The 21437-nt window shown below is 40.2% G+C and overlaps 1 protein-coding gene across 1 annotated transcript in view; it reads left to right on the plus strand.

The window, feature by feature from the left end:
• The window catches only part of C6H18orf54 (chromosome 6 C18orf54 homolog), a 35123-nt gene extending 13686 nt beyond the window's left edge, over positions 1-21437 (plus strand). The window contains exons 6-8 of the mRNA XM_065406254.1: positions 14294-14425; positions 17752-17825; positions 19994-21437. Of these exons, the coding sequence (XP_065262326.1) occupies positions 14294-14425; positions 17752-17825; positions 19994-20138 (351 nt within the window). The 3' untranslated portion in view covers positions 20139-21437. The remainder of the gene's footprint in view (positions 1-14293; positions 14426-17751; positions 17826-19993) is intronic.

Raw genomic sequence — 21437 nt, forward strand, 5'->3', positions numbered from 1 at the left:
ATTGTAATGGCTTTAAATAGTCACATAATTTTAATGATTAAACCCTACATTCTGACCCTTCTGTGATCAAGAATTGCAAATAAATAGCAGCTGGTCTTAACCTATTTTGGTAATAGTAATTGTTTCATTAGTTGCTTGAATTTTCTATCCTATATTTTAATGTTTTTCCTATCTGATGTAACTAAATAGTGGTGGTCTCCATATAAATATTTGATCCTACTAATCTCTTAGCCTCAGTAATAGCTTTTGTCAATCAGTTGAGTTCCACAGGTTAGTTATGTATTGTATTTCCTCTTGTACGTAAGAATGGCCCTACTGGGTCAGACCAAAGGTCCATCTAGCCCAGTATCCTGTCTTCCGACAGTGGCCAATGCCAGGTGCCCCAGAGGGAATGAACAGAACAGGTAATCATCAAGTGATCCATGCTCTGTCACTCATTCATTAGGGACACCATTCCTGCCCATCCTAGCTAATAGCCATAGATGGACCTATCCTCCATGAATTTATCTAGTTCTTTTTTGAACCCTGTTATGGTCTTGGCCTTCACAACATCCTCTAGCAAGGAGTTCCACAGGTTGACTGTGTTGTGTGAGGAAATACTTCCTCTTATTTGTTTTAAACCTGCTGCCTATTAATTTCATGTGGTGACCCCTAGTTCTTGTGTTATGAGAAGTAGTAAACAACACTTCCTTATCTACTTTCTCTACACCAGTCATGATTTTATAGACTTCAATCATATCTCCCCTTTTCCAAGCTGAAAAGTCAGTCTTATTAATCTTTCCTCATACGGAAGCTGTTCCATATTGCTAATCATTTTTGTTGCCCTTTTCTGAATCTGTTCCAGTCTACCTTCTCTAGACCAGTAGCGCTCAACCTTTTGAGACTACTGTACCCCTTTCAGGAGTCTGATTTGTCTTGTGTACCCCCAAGTTACACCTCATTTAAAAAGTACTTTGCTTTGGTTACAAAATCAGACATAAAAATACAAAAGTGTCACAGCACACTATTACTGAAAAATTGTTTACTTTCTCATTTTTACCATATAATTATAAAATAAATTAATTGGAATATAAATATTGTATTTACTTTTTAGTGTATAGAGCAGTATAAACAAATCATTCTGTATGAAATTTTAGTTTGTACTGACTTCACTAGTGCTTTTTATGAAGCCTGTTAGAAGAGCTGTGACATTGGGAGACCATCCTTTAAAAACATCGAACCAATGAGAAATTACCAATTCCTCCCTTCTTTTCCCAATTTTAATTGACCATTGTGAATCAAAATGATTTTCCCCAGCTGAGCAGACTTAGATACATCTTTTGCATATTGCCTGATTTGTTTCACTTTCATCAATCAATTTTTCCCATTGTTCCCAATGTATCCCCAAATCAAAGGACCAGTCCACATCATTTCTTTGTTTAAAAATAGAGTGCCTCGGTAAATAATTGACCTCCGTTACATTACATTTACATGACTCAATTGGGCCTTTTTCTGTCATACTTCCCCAAAATACATGCATTTGTGGGGTAACCACTGAAAAACACCCATTGCCTAAATCAAACACACTTGTGCCATTAGAGGCTAAATATTGCATGGTACGTTGTCCGCTTGAATAGTTCAAATGACATCCCTCTAGGGACCAAGTTAGTTCTGGGCACACCCATTTGCTTCGTCCCCACTCTTCACAATGTTTCATTAATTCTATTAATTTATAATCCCCTTCTTCAATCAAGTGTGTCCCACTTATTTTTATTTGCCATAACTCTCCATTAATAATTTTTTGGAAACATCCAGGCCATTGCTTCTTTTCTTTGCTTCCCCATGTTGTGTAACATCATTCTACCTTTCCACTCTCCCCTCAGAGTGGCTTGATCCCAATTAAACTCCATATATTTCTTCCATCCTGTAATTCATTGATTCCATATATGAGGATCTTTGAACCATTCGAAAGGCCATTGCCCATTACTTAACAGATTAACCATTCTCTCTATGTATTGTATCCCATAAGTTTGCATCTGTACACATCGTATTGCTAGTACAGTTTTATTGTCAATCTCTCACACACCAAATAGATTTACATTTAGAGATGTTTTCAAGGCTTGGGCTTGTTTCAATTGGAGCTCCACACTTCTTATTCCTTGTTCCAATAATGCATGTGTCTCTATAGCCCCCAAAGCTGACATTTTCCCTTGTAATGTCTCAACATCAAATGAGTTTAAAACTCCAGCTCCAATACTACCTACGATATAGTCCCCTGTACCTCTTATTTCGTATAATGTTGTCTCCCCATTGTTGTTACCATGCTTGTAATAGAGGCAAGGCATATGGCATACACTCGATGTTGTGTACTTATGTTTACTTTCGCTTCTTCCAACCAGATTGTTTGATCCACAATAGTTGGGGCTTCGATTACTTCTTCCCTACTATATGGGTGCTCATCTGCCATGATTCCTGGTGCAATCTTGTTTACTGGTATCTGATTAATAAACATAAAAAACCCAACCATATCCCCAAATATTTAAAAAACATAAAAGCCAAAAACCATATTTCCACCCTTTTTGAATTATGAGGCTCCTCAATATTGAAGCCATGGCCCTTATTCCATAGGAATAATGTCCGATGCTTCTGGCCGTATTATTCTAAATACTTACACTAACCTCTTCTATCTTCGCTTGAGCTCCAGTATTTTTTTTCTTCCTAAAATATAACACGCACAGCACAATTCTTCTACTAAGCACAAAATGCAAAGGAGGCATAAACAATAAACCCATTACAAAAATTGTAGCACTGCATTCTCACTCCAAATCCAAGGTCCGTACAGGATAATTTCCAGTGCAATTGGGCATTCCTTTCCCTCTGTAAAATAAACTAAAAGAAAGGAACATTATTTAATCTTTAGGCCATAACTTTAATTGTGATGTGTGGACCCACTTTCCCTTTTCCCTTTTAATCTGCACTACAGTATGTGAAATTTTATTCATGATGGTAAATGGTCCGACCCATTTAGACTCCAGGACATGATTTTTCGATGTTCATTTCAAATATATTACTCTATCTCCGATTTTCCATTATCTACTGACCTGAGCCACACAAGAATCCACCTAGTCTCTGGCTTTTTCAATGGCATCAGTTTAAATTCCATTTTCTTATATTCTATTGGTAACTCTTATACCCACTGGGTAACTGATACCTCCTCTTCCTCTTCTGGGTACTGTTGGAGAATAACAGAGTTCTCACTTTTTGTTTGGGTACAGCAAGTCAGATACTTTATTTTCTCTCTATCAATTGCATAGAGGGAGAGAGCTAAACAGGTCTCTCAACAGGTAAACAATTACAGCAAGCATTTATACCTTTTGTTACAGACAATAATGAGCAACAGCTGCATTTTGTTTATACATAGGTCATTCTGATATCTTGTTTTGCTCACTAATGTAGACTCTGTCTACATTCCATATTATCTACACAAGGTCGCAACAACTTCTCACACAGATCTTTCCCACTCGCCTCACACATTCCTCACTTCTACAAATCTCGCGTTATTAGGGTTACAGTTAGCCTGACTCTTGCTAACAAACTGTCATGCATTGCAATCCCCTTCCTGTCAGTTCTTTCTCTGCTTCCACAAGCCCCCCGTTTGTACTACTAGTACAACAAACATTCTCAAATCTCTATTTGCATTAAGTCTTGGAGTTCAGATTCTACATCAGATGCTTCAACCTTAGGGGTTTTGATTGGATATAATGACAATGCATGATTAGCATGAACATGGAAGGTACTACTATTATTACATCCTCAACAACAATAAAATAATCCTAAACTAACTAATAGCAATACAAGCAATAACATTCCCATAGCAATAATATGATGGGGTTTTTGTACGGTTTTAGTCATAAAGCACAATACATCATACTTAGTACATAAAATAGACACTCTATAAGCTGTATGAAAGGCATACTTTTCAACTTGATATATATTTTGAAGCATGTGAATTTGCCCTTGTATTTCAGAGATTCTCTGAACCTCTGGTAACAGTGAAAGCAAATTTTGAAATCGATCAGGCACTAAACTAGTCCAATTAAAGGGTATCTGGAACCTAAGGGCTACTTGAAAAATTCTATTTGCAGGCCAGTAAATAATATGATTGCCTGCAGTGGTAATGAGATTAAAATGTATGTCTTGCAATGTGGTGGCTTTAACAGACACACAGCTATCATTGGTTTCAGAGTAGCAGCCGTGTTAGTCTGTATCCGCAAAAATAACAGGAGTACTTGTGGCACCTTAGAGACTAACAAATTTGTTAGTCTCTAAGGTGCCACAAGTACTCCTGTTACTTTTTCAAGCTAATGATAGCTGTAAAAATAAGTGTCCTGTCAGGGTAGTTCCTTGTCCCCTACCCTCCCAGCAAACGTAGTCATGAAGAGTAACAACTGCTCCTGGCTTCAGTTTACGGATACACTGAAGCGATGGGGGTTCTAACGGCCAAAATGTCCATTGACTCCCTAACCCCATCCAAATGTCAGGTGTAATCCCAGGAGCACTGACTAAAAATCGATTGGGCATACCAGGTAGTTTAATTTCCCAGATGTCTCGGTGAATTACCCAATCCCACATGCATCCTCCCCATGGACCCGGCAGGATTCGGTATGTGGGAGCCCACACCCCCCCCCAACCGGTCCATATGCTTGGAAGGAGCATTGAGAACGTCCGCACTTCCGCCCAGAAAGTCTCCAAGTATGTCTCCATGGCCACAGATCAGATGGTACTTCTGATCTGTCTGTAAGGGCAGTGGGCCAAGCCTGATGCTCTAGATCATTCCGAATGGCCATTAGCTGGTCATTCAGGAAATCCTGAATTTCTGAACATGCTAGATCCCACTGCAATGCCTTCCCAGCCTCAGTGATATTCAATACCATCTCTGTCAGCAACTTCTGGGTCATAGAACTAAGGGCGGAGATAACATGTAACTCACCAATTCCAGCCTGTACCTGGGTTAGCTGTGCCCCAATTTCTCATCATGTTTTTGGTTCTTAAAAATATTCCAAACTGCTGCTGCACTATTGGCCCCATCCCAAAGGGATCCGGTCAAGTCTCTCTTCTTTCTAGAGGAAATAACCCAAGCCCTCTGTGTTAATCTAATGGCAGCCCCCTTTGAACAATTTGGGTATGTAGAGGTGATCTGGAAACTGGATAAGGGTAATGAAAATTTAACAGTCCCTAGTGTAGTGTTAATCACAGTCCATTGATATCCTAATACATTTCTCTTTGGTGTAGTACTATACCACATCTGTTGGTTGAACACCTTTATGTACTTCCGGGAGGCATTGATATTAATGGCGTAAGAGGGGGTGTATTGCAATAAGGTACAGGTAACATTATTAGTCACTGGAATAATTTCTATGCAGGTAAAATTTCCAGTGGCAAAACAAACTCTTTGGGTATTCGTTTAATTGTTCACTAATTGGGTGACCAGATAACAATAAGGGCCTCTCTCATTTAACACAGTGCAAATTCCAGGAACAGCCATCATATCTACTTCGCTATAGAACCCATCAATTGCAATTACAGATTCTTGGGGTTCACTGGTAGTGATATCATATACTTATCTCCACTGATCCATTCTTTTCCATTCAATTGTTCGCTTATATGGGATATCCTGAACCTTAAAAATATTTTTTTCCAAACAATATTTAAATAAATCACTAAAGTGTGAAGGCCTTGGCCATTGGTTTTATCAAATATATGGCATTGTCTGTATTTGGATGTGTTACAGGGTTAATAGTGTAATGGAGGAGATGGCAGGGGCAATGGCAACAAGGTGCCTTTGGTACTTATAATTTAAAATCCAATTAGGGAGGGCAATACATGCTGAAGGACTTATCCAAAACACAGGGCGCAGCCTGTAGAATAAACCCCAAAATCCAATCAATACCACATTCCCAAGCATGGGTCCCACAAGTTTCTTCCTGCCAGTGTATAATTCTTTGTTTCTTCACCAGGGTCAGTTCTTAATGTCTCTTGTAGTCAGGAATCCCTGGACTTTGTGGTTCCAATGAAGCAAGTGTTCCTTCTTCTCTTTTCCTGAAACAGTGTGGTTCAGCATCATACAGGGGAGAGGTTACTAGCACATCACCTTGTCTTTTTTTTCCCTTTTTCCTGCTGTCCAGAAGGCACAGCAGAGCTAGAAGGAGGAATAGGCTTATCATCAGTCGGAGAGTCCTCCCGAGGTGGAGGGGTCATTTTACAGTGAGAAGCATGGGTCCAGGTAGGCAGTCCTTGGCACTTCACAGCGGTGTTGGTGGTTAACAGGACTTGGAAAGGGCCTTTCCAGTGTGGAGCCAAAGCAGTCTTTCGTTGATGGACTTTACGTAGACTCAGTCTCCTTGTTTCAATGAATGGCAGGGCTACTAGGGTCTTTGGGTAGCACTTCTTTTATCTGTGAGAAAAGAAACCTAACACATTTCATTAATGCCTGGCAGTGTTTTTCAGATCTCATAGTTGCTTGGGCACATTCAGGCCCCCCTTTTCTTGGTTGTCAGCCAAGTCCTAGCTGTGAACAATGTCCTTGGATGGGGCCAGCATCTTATCTTTGGACTGAGCTATATTTTTTCCAGTTAACTCGTTCTGTTCTTTTTCCTTCTCCCCTTCTTGGCTTCTTTTAACCTACAAAGGAAACTTCCACTCTTCACTCATACATCTTTTCCCAACAATGAACACATACACATTGCCATTATACAGTACATTAGTCTTATTGTTCAATGTATGCCACATACACCCTTCCAGTAAAATAACTTTATTACAGAGCTTTGGAGCAACAAGCCAGGACAAGCACACCCACTTTTGAGGAGTCCACTCGGTACAACCTCTGGTGTCCAATAGCTTTCCTCCCTCCCCACCCTCTGGCTAGAAATCTGAGGTAGCCAGAAGGATCCCATGTGCAATATGGGGAGTAGGTTAACCTTTCATGTCCTTGCTTCCGAAGACTGTTGGTATGCAAATTTTAACAACAATTTTTCTTCAATTAAAAAATCTGGCCAATGAAGTTTCTTTTTCTTACTTAAGCAAATGTATTAGACTTTAGTATATCACATTTTCCTGATTTATCCAAACACTTTGTATTCCAAGTTGAATAAAACAAGTATCTGCTTTTTGATTTAACCCTTCTATTTAATTTTGAACTAGACTGTCTTATGAAAATATTAAACACAACAATTCTGGCCACAAGACAAACACCACAAGACAGGACATAGAACACAAAAATAATTCCTATTGTACCAGTAAATGCATGGTACGTTGAATGCTGTTCAGCTGGCATCCGTTTTCTCAGATGATCTGAAAGACAAAAGAACAGACGTCTACCCCTTCTGGGTAGTCAGTCATTGCTTAAAATATTTCCTTTATATACAAATACTCTTACTGATTTCATGCAAAACAGAGGAATTACCCCATATTTCCTTGTATTTGTTTCATAGGCAGCCCATGTTTCAGTGGCTTCTACCTTATTAGTTAGAAAATTGCATTAATACAGATGCTTTCTGGCTTGCTTCCAGATCCAAAGCTATCCACAGCTTAAAGATTCTTACTTAAAAAGGGACACAATTAACTTTCCCAGACTTTTGATTGCCTTTTACTTCTAACTTCTCCTTTCAAACACACAGTGATCTGAAAAAGACAACACAACCTATATTGGTAGGTTTGCATTTCTTTTACCTCTGCTACAATATACACTGCACATGTTCTGGGGAAAATGCACATCCTCTCCACAATTCAATTTCCACAACACTAGCCACATCAATTTCTACACAAGATGTAACTATTTCTTTTGTGCTTACAAAATCTCCATGCACCCCTAGTAAGACAGTTCAACCACACAGAGTCAGGGGCACTGTCCTTCTCTCTCTTTACCAGATCTTTTATCTGCTATTTTGTTACCCAAAATCAAATTCAAATCTTTTATTCTCCTGGCTTTGACTACCCTGCTGCAGCCACAACCTTTGGTCTTTAGTTAAAACATTTTAAATCTTGTAAAGCATTAAGTCACCTTAAGGATTAAATGCTAAATACTTAAACAACGCTAGTTTCCTGTGTCTGGCAAAAGTATTCTCAGTTTTGCAACTTTAAAACAATACCAATTCATCTCAAACTTATAAAACACAGATTGTACACAGCAGGAGTGTTCTTCAGCAAATTCGACTAACGTATTCATAGTCGAATAATTCCACTTAACCTCTTGCCTGAATTACTTACAGACATTCCTACCAAGTTTCACTGCTTGATTCCCTCTAGCAACTACAGAGTTAACTTCTCACTCTTTTCTTAAATCACTTGCTTGTCTCCCAAAACGACACCCAATCAACTCAGATTTTACCATTCCAATTATTGTCCTGGGGATTTGAAACCCCCATGCTTATAATTACTTACTCCTTTCCTTCCACTATGCCCTCAAAGTTTCCAACCTGTTTTCCAATCTCTATCTGTTGCCTGCGCGGTTGGGCCCGATCCTGCTTTTCTCGCTGAACCGTCCCTTCCATGGGCACCGGCTTGTTCCACTACCAATTTAGCTAGGAGGGTGGGCTTCTCAACTAGCCCCCACCCTTCCTGGTCTCTTCCCTTAAACATTTTTACTCACAAGGCTACCCGAGTCCTCCCTCATGAGGCTTGCCACCTGGGCAAAACGCATGGCCCATTGGCGTTTAACTATTCAATTTTCTTTTGTGGCAAACACACTGCTTTTAATGGTTAAATTCTGACAAGTCCCTGAAGGACCGGTACTTGCTTAGCCAGTGCTTCCTTTTCTGCCTGGAAGTCCTGTCTCAAGGCTTGCAACTTGCCCTGGGCGTAGGTTTGAGTTGCTGCCTGGTTCATGATCTATGCTCTTAATTGCTCAATTCTAGTTATCAAGTACACAACTCTTCCCTTATCTCCAACTTCTCTATTGCCCAGTCTTGCTACGACTGGGGTAGATCCACCTGACACCCTTCCCGGTCAACTGGGGTGGAGAGAGGAATGCTAAACCCCTCTCCGGTTCTCAGACTTACTGCGGCTGAGAGTAGGCGCACTTTCATACTCACACACGTACATCCAGACTGGCCACGTCTGTGTGCACAGCGCCTTCTCTGAACGTTGTAATCTCCAACTTGCTTCCTCTCTTGGGAGGGCAGTTCTTTTAAGCCCTGGGGTTTCCTGGGCGTCTTTTCAGAGATTCCAGTCCAGGCCAGCTGCCTGTGGCTTCTTCAGCGTCCCCAAACCACGCTGGCTCCAGGGTCGCAAAGGCAGACTGTTGGATCTCACTGGACAGTTAAGCTTTGCAAATGTAATCTCAGCACTGTAACTTGTATTGCCTTTGGTTTGACTATGTCTATATTTTTTTCACAGCCAGCTGGGGCCGAAAGCAGTTTTTCTTTGTACTTAGCCTGGTCTGCGTTGATTCTTGACCTTGAACGCAGATCAACTTTCTCTTTATCTCTGGACCAAGCTGAATTTCAAATTAACCCGTTCCTTTCCTCAATAGACAAATTGCTCCCATTGTGTGTCAGAGGCTTTTTGGTAATTAAAAGCTCCTCTGAGATGTATGATCTTATCTAGATTGAAGGTACCTTCTAGTGGGCATTGTTTAGCTGGATTTGCACGCTTGTAATGATTCCAATTCTCTAAATACCTGCAGGTTTTAGGACCATAATGTACGTACATGAAATCAGATGGGGTACCCCCTTAGGGGGTGAGAGGGAATGCTTAGACTGTCTCCCACCCATTTTCCAATCACACACACAGGGAGGATGCCCTGTCCGCTCTAGCGGCACATAAACTAAGGATCTCTCCCTACAGGGTACTCACACAGGAGAGGCTAACGAGGATGGCCACGACCCTCCTACACCTCCCTTCAGCAAAGAGCGTCGGCTAGTCTCAGAGAGACGGCGCCGCTTACTCTCGTTGCATCCAGTGAGATGATCAGACTGTCAGTGGCTCACACAGAGAGGAAAAGTGGGAGGGAAGATGGGTTCACACACTCCTAGACCCAGGTAGCTTCCTCGCCGGACGATGCCAGGCCGAGTTAGCCCACCGTGGGTCAGATCTCCTAAAAGATCCTCTAGTTACCGGGCTTGCGTTAGAGTAGTTCTGGTCACGAGCCAAAAGACTTCGCAGAGTACTCTGGGCGTCTTCCGGTAACTCTCAATTCACACTGGTGTACACACACACACCAAGGCCTCTATTTCCATGTACCACGATGCATCTACACTATGAGGCGGTAACAATCCCTCTTGAGGTGGTAAACAACCCCTCTGTCCGGACTCAACACACTATGAGGCGGTAACAACCCCTCTTGAGGCAGTAAAAACCCCTCAGCACCAGTGCATACCTATGCATCTCTCATATGCATATGGGGGCCGCCAAACTAACAGTTCCCCAGAACCGCATACAACTACCTTATTGGGGGCGGCAAAACAATTCCCCAGAACCGCTCTGCATCTGATCTTGCTGCACAGTCAATAAGTTTGGATGGCGTGAGCCCAACAGGGACAGAGCCCCACAGATAGTCCTCCTCCGACACCCCAATAGAGATTTCAAATGGTCTCCTACCTCTATTGTGTCGCCATGGGGTTCGAAGGGGAACGATCCATAGCAGCTGCCGGTGCCTCTGCGGGCGTTGCCATCCCGGACGAGCCCCCAAATTGTCGGAGAATAACAGAGTTCTCACTTTTGTTTGGGTACAGCAAGTCAGATACTTTATTTTCTCTCTATCAATTGCATAGAGGGAGAGAGCTAAACAGGTCTCTCAACAGGTAAACAATTACAGCAAGCATTTATACCTTTTGTTACAGACAATGAGCAACAGCTGCATTTTGTTTATACATAGGTCATTCTGATATCTTGTTTTGCTCACTAATGTAGACTCGCCTCACCCATTCCTCGCTTCGACAAATCTCGCGTTATTAGGGTTACAGTTAGCCTGACTCTTGCTAACAAACTGTCATGCATTGCAATCCCCTTCCTGTCAGTTCTTTCTCTGCTTCCACAGTACCCTCTTCCTCCTCTTCTACTGGGGGTGCTTCTTCAACTAACTTTGGTTCAGTTTCTGGAAGTGGGCATTCATGCGCCTCTCCTTCCATCGGGAGAGCATATGGTAACACCATTGCTTGTTTGTTGTTCTCATAAGTAACATCTCTGCTAGTTAACATCACGGTCCATTGGGCCATCCTGGTATATGATATTCCTTTCCCCTGCAGTTTTCCTGATTAAAATATACTTCAGGGGAGAGTGAGCTGTTTGTATTATAATAGGGACTGTGCCAATAGTCAAAGCAAAAGCTTCAATGGCCCACACAGCAGCTAAACATCCTCTTTCACGGATCCCAAACTGCTGCTCCGTAGGGGTTAATCTAGGCTCATATGCTACTGGTATTAACTTCCTGTCAGTTTCTTGCAGCAATACCGCTGCTAGACTTCGTTGGGTTGCTGCCAGCTTAATCACAAATGGCTTGTTTATTTCTGGGAATTTCAATGCTGGAGCTTGCATCAAAGCTTGTTTTAAATTACAGAAAGCTTTTTCTTGTTCAGGCCCCCACTCCAATTCTACTTTCTTTTTTTAGTAAACGCCACAAGGGTAAAGTTATAGTGGCAAAATTCCAGATGTTTTCTTAAATAGTTAAACCCACCTAACATCACCCTCAACGCATGAGAATCCTCTGGCCTTGGTAAATTCATTAATGATTTCACCTTTTGTTGATCTATCTGAATTCCTTGGTCCCCCAGGGTCACCCCCCAAATAATTCACTTTCCTCTGCACTAGTTGGGCTCTCTCTTTATTAGCCTTGAAACCCGTTTCCTGGATAAGTCTCAACACTTTTAGTCCACTCAGTCACCTCTTCCTCTACATATGAGGTGACAACTCCTCATCTTCACCACCTCCTTATCTACATATGAGGTAACATTCTCCCGATCCTCTTTGGATAATTGATCCAGCATTCGCACCTCCCCTCAATTTCAAATACCTCCAAGCGATATTCTGAATCACATTTACTCCTTTCTTCTGCTTTTTACTCTTCACCTCCCCTTGCTGAATTTCAAAGGGCAAAATGGATGGAGTTGATTAACATATACTCATCTGCTTGGTTCCTCCAAAGGAGCAGCAGCACAGGAGCCAGCAAACAATTGTGAAAACGGGAGTTTGAGTGGAGATCTGTTGTAGGAAAAAGGAGACAAGCCCCTAGTCCTTAGGGGCAGTGAATGAGTTCTTGAGAGTATGTGTTTGCTCGGTGGTTTGTTTTCAGTTTGTAAAGTTTGGTAGGGGGTAGTGTGTTGAGAAAAGCAGAGCATTAGATCATAGCTAGGCAAGCCCTATCAAGGTTTAGCTGTGATCTAATGCTTTGCTTCTCTCAACACACACATAAAAACATGGTTCTCTCAACAAACATATACAGACGTATAAAGGCAGCCAACTGGCTAACCAGAGGCACAGGAGCCATCAAATGGAGCTGTGAAAACAGGGGAGTTGTGGGAGTTTGGGGGAGGGTGTGTCTAGTTTGTGTGTGGTTTTTTTGTTCTGCTTGTTGTTTATGGGAGCTTAGGAGGCTATGACAGCTACAAAGACCTAAAGAATGGAAGAAACAATGAAGACAGGTTGGTGTGGAAGCTGCAGGATGTACATCATTCTGGAGAGGGTACCTGAAAGGTGATTTGTTTGTATGAAGTGCCCCTTGATAGATCTGATGGAAGAGAGGATCTTGGGTTTGGTGGTGCAGCTAGAAATAATGGTTGAGTTTAGAAGGGGATTTGAGCAGATGATGAAGGGAAGGCGAGAGGAGGCTGAAGGGAAAACTCAAGACTTGAAGATGCATGCTGGACAAGAATACTGAGAGGATAGTCATATGGTCAGTAGATATTCCTACTGCTAAACTTCTATTACTCAAGCATGGAATTTCTTCCCATAGAGATTCTGTGGTACAGTTTGATTCATTTAAGATTTTTACTATACACCTCTACCCCGATATAACGCTGTCCTCGGGAGCCAAAAAAATCTTACTGCGTTATAGGCGAAACTGCGTTATATCGAACGTGGTCTGATCCGCCGGAGTGCGCAGCCCCGCCCCCCCCGGAGCGCTGCTTTACCGCGTTATATCCGAATTAGTGTTATATCGGGTCGCGTTATATCGGGGTAGAGGTGTATTTGACTCTATGCTTCCTTTCACATGTTTTGCCATTCCCAGGCCAGTTGCAACCTACTCTGTCATTCCTATATATTTTGTAATTTTATCTTATCTATTGTGTGGAAAAAATCCATGCAAAGATCACTCTCTAGTTAGTTTCATAGCTTTCCCTTATAAATCACAATTTAAAAAAAAATTCCTCTCATCTTTCAACTATAGTAATCTGAAGTGTTACTTGTTAACAAAAGTAGGCAAATAATTTTCAAACAGAGGTGATGTTTGTTCTTAAGCTACTGATGTCCCTTCTAAAATTAAACATTCAAAATTAGAAAATGTGGAAATTCACAGTTCAGGTTCTAAACAACTCTTTTCCAAGGTGTTTGCTTTCCAAGTGTTAGGGAACATATGGTGTGCATGTTATGGGTGAGTGTGGGATTGAGTTTGGTTCTGGATTTATCATTTTTATTAAAATTAATATTTGGAGTTAAGAATTTTTGTGTGCCCAGCTATGTTCATTATTAGTGTAACTTACATCTATCAAATAAAGACAAGACATAGAGATCATGCTTTTACTATACCAACTTGCTGTCAGAGCAATTCCTGTATTCCTTTATCATTTCTAGACCTGATTCTGCCTTTTGGGAATGTCTACACTGCAATTACACACCCATGGCTGGCACATGTCAGTAGGCTCGTGCTATGGGGCTGTTTAATCAGTGTGTAAATGTTCAGGCTCCAGCTGGTGCTCGGGCTGTGGTACCCCACAAGGTGGGAGGGTCCCAGAGCCTGGGTTCCAGCCCAAATCCAAATACCTACACCACAATTAAACAGCCCCTTGGCCAGTCCCTGCAAACCCGGGCCAGCTGTGGGTGTTTAACTGCAGTGTAGACATATCCTCTGTTACTCAAGGTCTACTGCACTGTACCTACGTTGGTTCCATGGGCTACAGTGCCATAAAATTGATGTAGTTGGGAATGAGGCCCTCTATATGCTATTTCTATATAGGCTGACAAAAAAGTAGTGGAAAATCCACATAGGTCACAACTATCAAATTGTCCTAAAGAAAAATTAAAAGTAGCAGGTCTGATTTTTAAAATGTTACAGCTCTTGTTTCATTGCAAGATCTAAAATCTTTCTGCTTTTTGGTTTTAGGAAAATACATTTTCTGGAGGTAACCACCATGGGCCAGTTGAAGCTTTAAAGCTAATGTTGTTCAACCTACAAGCAGTTCATGAAAGCTTTAACAAGAATAAAACTGCTGAACAAAATGATGAATTTAAAAAAGTAAGCAGTTTCTTCTTGATATTGGGTCTTATTGATATTAATATCCTGTCTAAGTTTTCTGTGGGACTGTACTTGTAAGAACTAGAAGTCCAGCCAGCCTACAAAGATGTGAGCACAGTTACCCATATTCATTCAAATTGGAGATAAAGACCTATTTTGTCTTCTGGTTCATATATTTGACAGTGTAGTATTGTTCCCAGTTTTCTACTGTTTTATCCAGTCTACTGTAACTCTGTCGCAAGTGGTGGAACTTGTACCAGTTGTGTTGAGAAAACCTAATGGAGCTCCATGTTAGGAAGTTTTTTCCTGATACTCAGTATTCAGCCTACAATTCCCCCTTAATTTCAAACCACTACTCGTAGTCCCTTGGACCACCCTATATCATTCTCTTTCTCTCTCCTCCTTGGTGTTAACAGGGTACAAATATCTGAAGAGTGTAAATATGCCCTTCTTTTGTTAAACGTTAGGCATATTGTACATATTATTACCGTGGTTTTCAACCCGTGTTCTGCAGACCCCCGGGGGTCCACAGACTATATTTAAGATTTCCAAAGGGGTCCACACTCCCATTCAAAATTTTTTGGTGGTCTGCTTTTAATCCTTTTCCCATAAAGGCCCCAGTTCAGGAAAGCACTTAAACACATGTTTAAACCTATTGAAATCAAAGGGACTTAAGCACGTATTTATCACTAAGCACGTGCCTAAGTGCTTTATTGAATTAGGATGTACTTAAGCATGTTCTTAAGCGTGTTCCTAAATTGGGGCCGAAGTCAGTTTCTTCCCCCCCCCTTTTTTTTTATTTTTACCTCTTCAGTGAACTTTGATTTATCAAAATATCTTTTATAAAGAGATATTCAGAAATTAATATTCCAAATGTGGTCACCACCCAAACCATATGGACAAAAACTGTCATGTTTTTGATGCGACTCTTTACATGTAGTCCATAATTCCTTACTGACTCTTTCTGCCACATCAGACTGCAAGATTATGTCCAACTTCCTGTCCCACTCTCATCTTTTGGTTTCTTTCATATTAGATTGGATAGATGGTATACTGTATTTAAGAGAACAGGGCTAGGTATCAGGAGATATTTTATTCTATCCTTTATCTAGCTCTAAATTTGTTTCTTTTTAATAAGCTTTCACTCATCTATTGGTCTATTCATACATTTAATTGGTTCTAGAATTCAAATGTCTGCTTTAGATCTAGAATGTTTACTATCTTTGTATATTAATATTTTTAAGTGTTCTTCGCTGTTTCAGCTTACACACAACTGTATGCGAATCTGTGCATCCTTCCCTGCTTCAGACTCTTTCTCAGACCTTTAGTAGTTTGAGAGTTCTCTTTTCCTCAGTTACATGAAACCAGAATACTTCCTCTCACCAGTTGTCTTCAAAACTTCGTGCTAGCTACTACAGTGCCTCTGAAGGGGGTCTGCATCATTTTTAGTGCAAGGCTAGTAATTTGATCTGTTTAACTCAAATACACTGATGTGTAGATTGAACATGTAAGCCAACATGAGGTATCTTTTGCCATTTGCCATTAATGATCTGGAGGATGGCGTGGACTGCACTCTCAGCAAGTTTGCAGATGACACTAAACTGGGAGGAGGGGTAGATACGCTGGAGGGTAGGGATAGGATACAGAGGGACCTAGACAAATTAGAGGATTGGGCCAAAAGAAACCTGATGAGGTTCAACAAGGACAAGTGCAGAGTCCTGCACTTAGGACAGAAGAATCCCATTCACTGTTACAGATTAGGGACCGAATGGCTAGGAAGCAGTTCTGCAGAAAAGGACCTAGGGGTTACAGTGGACGAGAAGCTGGATATGAGTCAACAGTGTGCCCTTGTTGCCAAGAGGGCTAACGGCATTTTGGGCTGTATAAGTAGGGGCATTGCCAGCAGATCGAGGGACGTGATCATTCCCCTCTATTCGACATTGGTGAGGCCTCATCTGGAGTACTGTGTCCAGTTTTGGGCCCCACACTACAAGAAGGATGTGGAAAAATTGAAGAGAGTCCAGCAGAGGGCAACAAAAATGATTAGGGGGCTGGAGCACATGACTCATGAGGAGAGGCTGAGGGAACTGGGATTGTTTATTCTGCAGAAAAGAAGAACGAGGGGGGATTTGATAGCTGCCTTCAACTACCTGAAAGGGGGTTCCAAAGAGGATGGATCTAGACTGTTCTCAGTGGTACCAGATGACAGAACAAGGAGTAATGGTCTCAAGTTGCAGTGAGGGAGGTTTAGGTTGGATATTAGGAAAAACTTTTTCACTAGGAGGGTGGTGAAGCACTGGAATGCGTTGCCTAGGGAGGTGGTGGAATCTCCTTCCTTGGAGGTTTTTAAGGTCAGACTTGACAAAGCCCTGGCTGGGATGATTTAGTTGGGAATTTGAGCAGGGGGTTGGACTAGATGACCTCCTGAGGTCCCTTCCAACCCTGATATTCTATGATTCTATGATTTTGAATATAATAGGAAAATTTCACCCTATACCGTATCTTCTTAGGCACAGGAAGAAAAGAAGGATTTACGTGAGAAACATGGCATTTCAGATTAAAGGGATACATTACCTAATATTTGGATTTGCTTTTTTATAATTGCATCAAAAAGGTGGAAAGCCTCTAAGCATATATTTAGATGAAGAAAAGTCATGCTCAAATGCATTTAATTGTCCTATATTACAGAAACAAAATGTTTTAATAAAATCTGTTTAGAAATTCTTTACCTACTTGTTACTTACCATGTGCCTGTCACGTTATGCTAGTATCCTGTCCTATCTCCCAAAGCCATGTTGGAGCAGGTCAGTAACTGGATGGAAGACTTCAAAGAACATGTGCTACAAGTAGTGTTTAATTCAGAAGGTGAATTAAAACACTTTTCCAATGACGCCAGCAGTTGTTAGGGTGTACTGTGCTGCTAGAGATGCTGTCTTTCGTGCATAATGTGTTCTAACAAAAATATCTTGACCACTCCTTAACAGACATGGCAATTTTCACCAGGGCAAGGAATTTTATCCATACTATGCTTACCCTGTTTTGAATTAGGCAATTACATTTTGCTACCTTAATTTTTCTGCAGTTTCAAGTGAATTTGATGCAAATTAGGAACAGGTTTTGAAGACTCTGTTATGTTGCAATGTGTTAAACTCTTCTACTTCACCCACAAAGCTCGATTCAGTGGCGAACAAGCTGATCCTTATAGTATGTGTATAATTTGTAAAGTTGTCAGAGACCCTATGGGGTGAAAGATGCTATATAAATGTAAACTATTCATATCTGCCCTGTTAGTCACTTGTTTATATTTGACAGATTTCTTTTTTAAGCTTTCAGAAGAAGCAGTTTCTGAATTAAAGCAATGTGACAATGTCGTGATCCCTATTACCAAGTCCCTTCGAAGGTAAGTGTACTAATTCTCTTACTCCGCATAATTAAGGTCTCCTGTCTCAAAGTCTTGCTTGGAAAAATAATATAAATTAGTTTGGATATGAGAATTATCACATGGATTGGAAACTAGCTGATGTATAAACACAAGTTAATTGTGAATACTAAAAATACATAGCAATTTATGGATCTAAGGAGTATCTAGTGAGCTGCTGTAGGGTTTTATCATAATATTTACATTATTTCTTTTGGGAGTCTTATAAAATTTACAGGTGAAAACTGAAGTAATAAAAACTTGGAGAAGTTAGAAATATGGGACAAGGAAATTTTTTAAAGTGATCCCACCTAGAAAACAATTTTTTAAAAAGTGGAATAACCATGTTACAGTATAACTTTTGATGGGTTGAAGAAAGAAACTTGGAGGGAATCGTGGGCAGAAAAATTAGATATGAACTTGTAATGCAGTGTGGTAGCAAAAGTAGCCAATGTAATTTGATGATGTGTGTGTAGAAGCATACTGTTGCATCAAGAGTAACCATAGAGTTGATCCTTCCAGAAAACAATTTGTGTGGGAAATCTTCATTGCTGCATGACAGGGAAGCATCATAATGAATAGCTTACTTGAGAAAACATTTTCTGTACATGAAATAAACACGAGTCCCATTTAAATAAATGCTCATAAATTGGTAGGAAACCTCTTGAACACCAAAAGGCAGAATGGAAAAAACAGACTTCATAATAGAATCATTTTAACTTAACTGCTAGAGTATAATTCTGTTTTGACAAACTGTCCATCTTCACTGTGCACTACATTTTTATATTATAATGTTAAATAAAAGTAAAATGTAAAAAGTGAAAATATAACTTAGGTAGGAAATTATTTCTTTAACATAGTGCACTACTTTAGCATCCTAATTTGACTTTTAAACCAAAGCCTGGTCTACACTACAAAGTTAGAGCAATGTAAGCCTCCTTGCATGGACCTACTTGTGCATTTGTGCATGCTTAAATTTGTCTCCCACTGATGTAAGCCCTCCATTATGCTGACATAGTAACGCCACCTCCCCAGCTGGCAACTGAGCTATGGTCAATGTACTGGGGTTGACACGGCGTGAATATAGACACTGCATTACCTATGTTGACCCTAACAGTCCTCCAGCAGCTGTCCCACAATGTCTGACACTGACCACTCTGGTCACAATTTGTGAACTCCACCCCCCGGGGTCACAGTGACCCGAAGGCATCCCACTTCCCTGCCTTTCAAGCCCTGCACATTTTTGAAATGCCTTTTCCTAATTGTCCAGCTTGGCACACCTGGTAGCTCTCCATTGCTGTGCGCAACTGCCCAGCTAACCATGCTGGCTACATGCTCCAACTTGGAGTAGACCGGATCTCCTGGGCCTGTGGGTAGAAGAGGCTGTGCAGGCACAGCTACGGAACAGCTTTATAAATGTGAACATCTACTAGCAGATATCACAGAGAATGCAGGAGAAAGGGTACAACAGGGATAAGCAGCAGTGCTATGAGAAAGCAAAGAAACAGCAGCAGACGTGTCACAGGCCAGGGAGGCCAACAGTATGGTGCCAAGCCACAGATCTGTCCCTTTTACAAAGAGTTGCATGCCATACTTGGTGGAGACCCCCACCACCACCCCGCACATCACCCTGCAGTTTTTTTTTTTTTAAACTATCTCATTCTCTTAAATAAGTAATGAAAAGAAAGGACCAGTCCTCTCCATTAAAACTCATTGACTAAAATGGAAATAAGATCAAGCCAGAAGTTGGCAATTCAGATTTATAAAATTTAAAGTATTAAGTATGTTGCTAGGCAAAATCATTGACCCTAGAAGAAGCTGAGGTTTTTTTATATAATGCAGACTAAAATGTCGTCCTTTCTTGTTTTTAACAGTTATAAATAGGAAAAATAGACATCTGTAGAAAAAATGAAGAAATGCAGTGTCATGAAAGTATGTCTACAGTTGAATTGTCCCTTTAAATCAGCATTTAACAAAATGTTTAATTTGTTTTCACAGTTTTACATGTCAATATGTATTAATCTGAAGAGATGCCTCAAAACTGATTAAGTGGTGTTAATGAAGTACTGCCATTTCTGTTAAATATACGTAACTTAAATCATAATATATACTTGTTGATAAGGGTGTCTTTTTTTTTTTTTTAAATGTAGGGCTTTACACCATTTGTCCCGGCTCAAAGGCCTAGTTGAAGATACCAGTGGCAAACAAGATCAGAAAGATTATCATCAAGAAGATGGAAAGGAAAAAAATCTACAAATAAGAAATACCTTGTTGGAAACTGAGCAGTCTATATAATTAAAATATTAGTACCTGTATAACCACCATTAACTTTTCTTTGAGAGCAGTTTCATAGGTCAAATATATTTTTATTTTTTTAAATTTGAGAGAAGTGTGTATTATTTTAAAAGTACCATACAGGATTTCTACACTTTTTTTTAGCATTGAGGTGAAAACTCCAAAATGTATGAGTAATAAATATAGAATCTAGTAAAATCTAATATTATCTGGCAAGATCGATACTATAAAGCATATTTATTTTATTAAAATAACTTGAGCAACCATCAAGGAAAAGGCTCTGTGGTCTATAAATAAAATTCAGAAACTCAAAATGCTACGCCACATTCAGCGGCCCCATTACATCCCCCACACTCTGCTACAAAATTGATAGAAATAAGGAAACTGAAGAGTATAAACTTACGCAAACAGGAAGGCTTTGCAACAATATTACATAAAAGCTCTAGGATCATTGCTTTCTGATAGAACTTTATTTTGACATTATAGTCACAGGAGCAAAGCCTACAGATTATTGAATTTGCTAACTCTAGAAACCCTTCTCTGGCATTTCTCTAATACAAGTCATGTAATCCCCTTTCAACCATTATTTCTAGTTACAGTAAGACAATATCATGACAGATTTATAGGATGAAATACCAAAGTTCCTCAAGAGGCCAAATGAGTCTAGCTGTGACCTATTTCTTTGGATAGAAGTGCCATAAAATAATATCACCTAACTTTGAAAAGTAGTCCTTTTTAAGCATTCATTTGCATAGCTGTGCATTTTCTTCCATGCACTTTGTCAGATGAGAGATTAATTGCTAAAGGTCAGTTTACCTTTTTGTACTAATACAGTTGTATAAAATCCCCTCAAACCAAGTCAGTAAAGAAGTTTGAAAAGAACCAAAAGAATGGATTTAAAAGTTCCAGAATGATGCATCAGTTCTTCAGGCTAGAGCAGTGTTAAATAGATCACTCAAGGAAAAGCTAGTTTGTCACTTGAAGCCTGGTGCAATGATGTTTGAAATTAAAAATAAAACAAGCATGAAATTTTTCAAGTGCCAGGATGTGGGAATTCTGTATCTAAATTATGCCTGTTGCATACTTCCTAGAAAAGAGCTGATTTGGTCTCTAAAGATATATGTTGGTAAATTGGTAATGAAATATATATATTTTTAATTAATTAGATAGGGGCTCATTATGTCTCTTCACCACTATGTACATGCTTGTGGCTAAGTGTTAAATACTATTTTACATCTACAGCTCACATGAAAACATTGTTTGGTATTTGTCATTTGCAGTATTTTGATTAAAAATATT

The sequence above is a fragment of the Emys orbicularis genome, chromosome 6 (assembly GCF_028017835.1).
Source record: "Emys orbicularis isolate rEmyOrb1 chromosome 6, rEmyOrb1.hap1, whole genome shotgun sequence".
NCBI classification, from domain to species: domain Eukaryota; kingdom Metazoa; phylum Chordata; order Testudines; family Emydidae; genus Emys; species Emys orbicularis.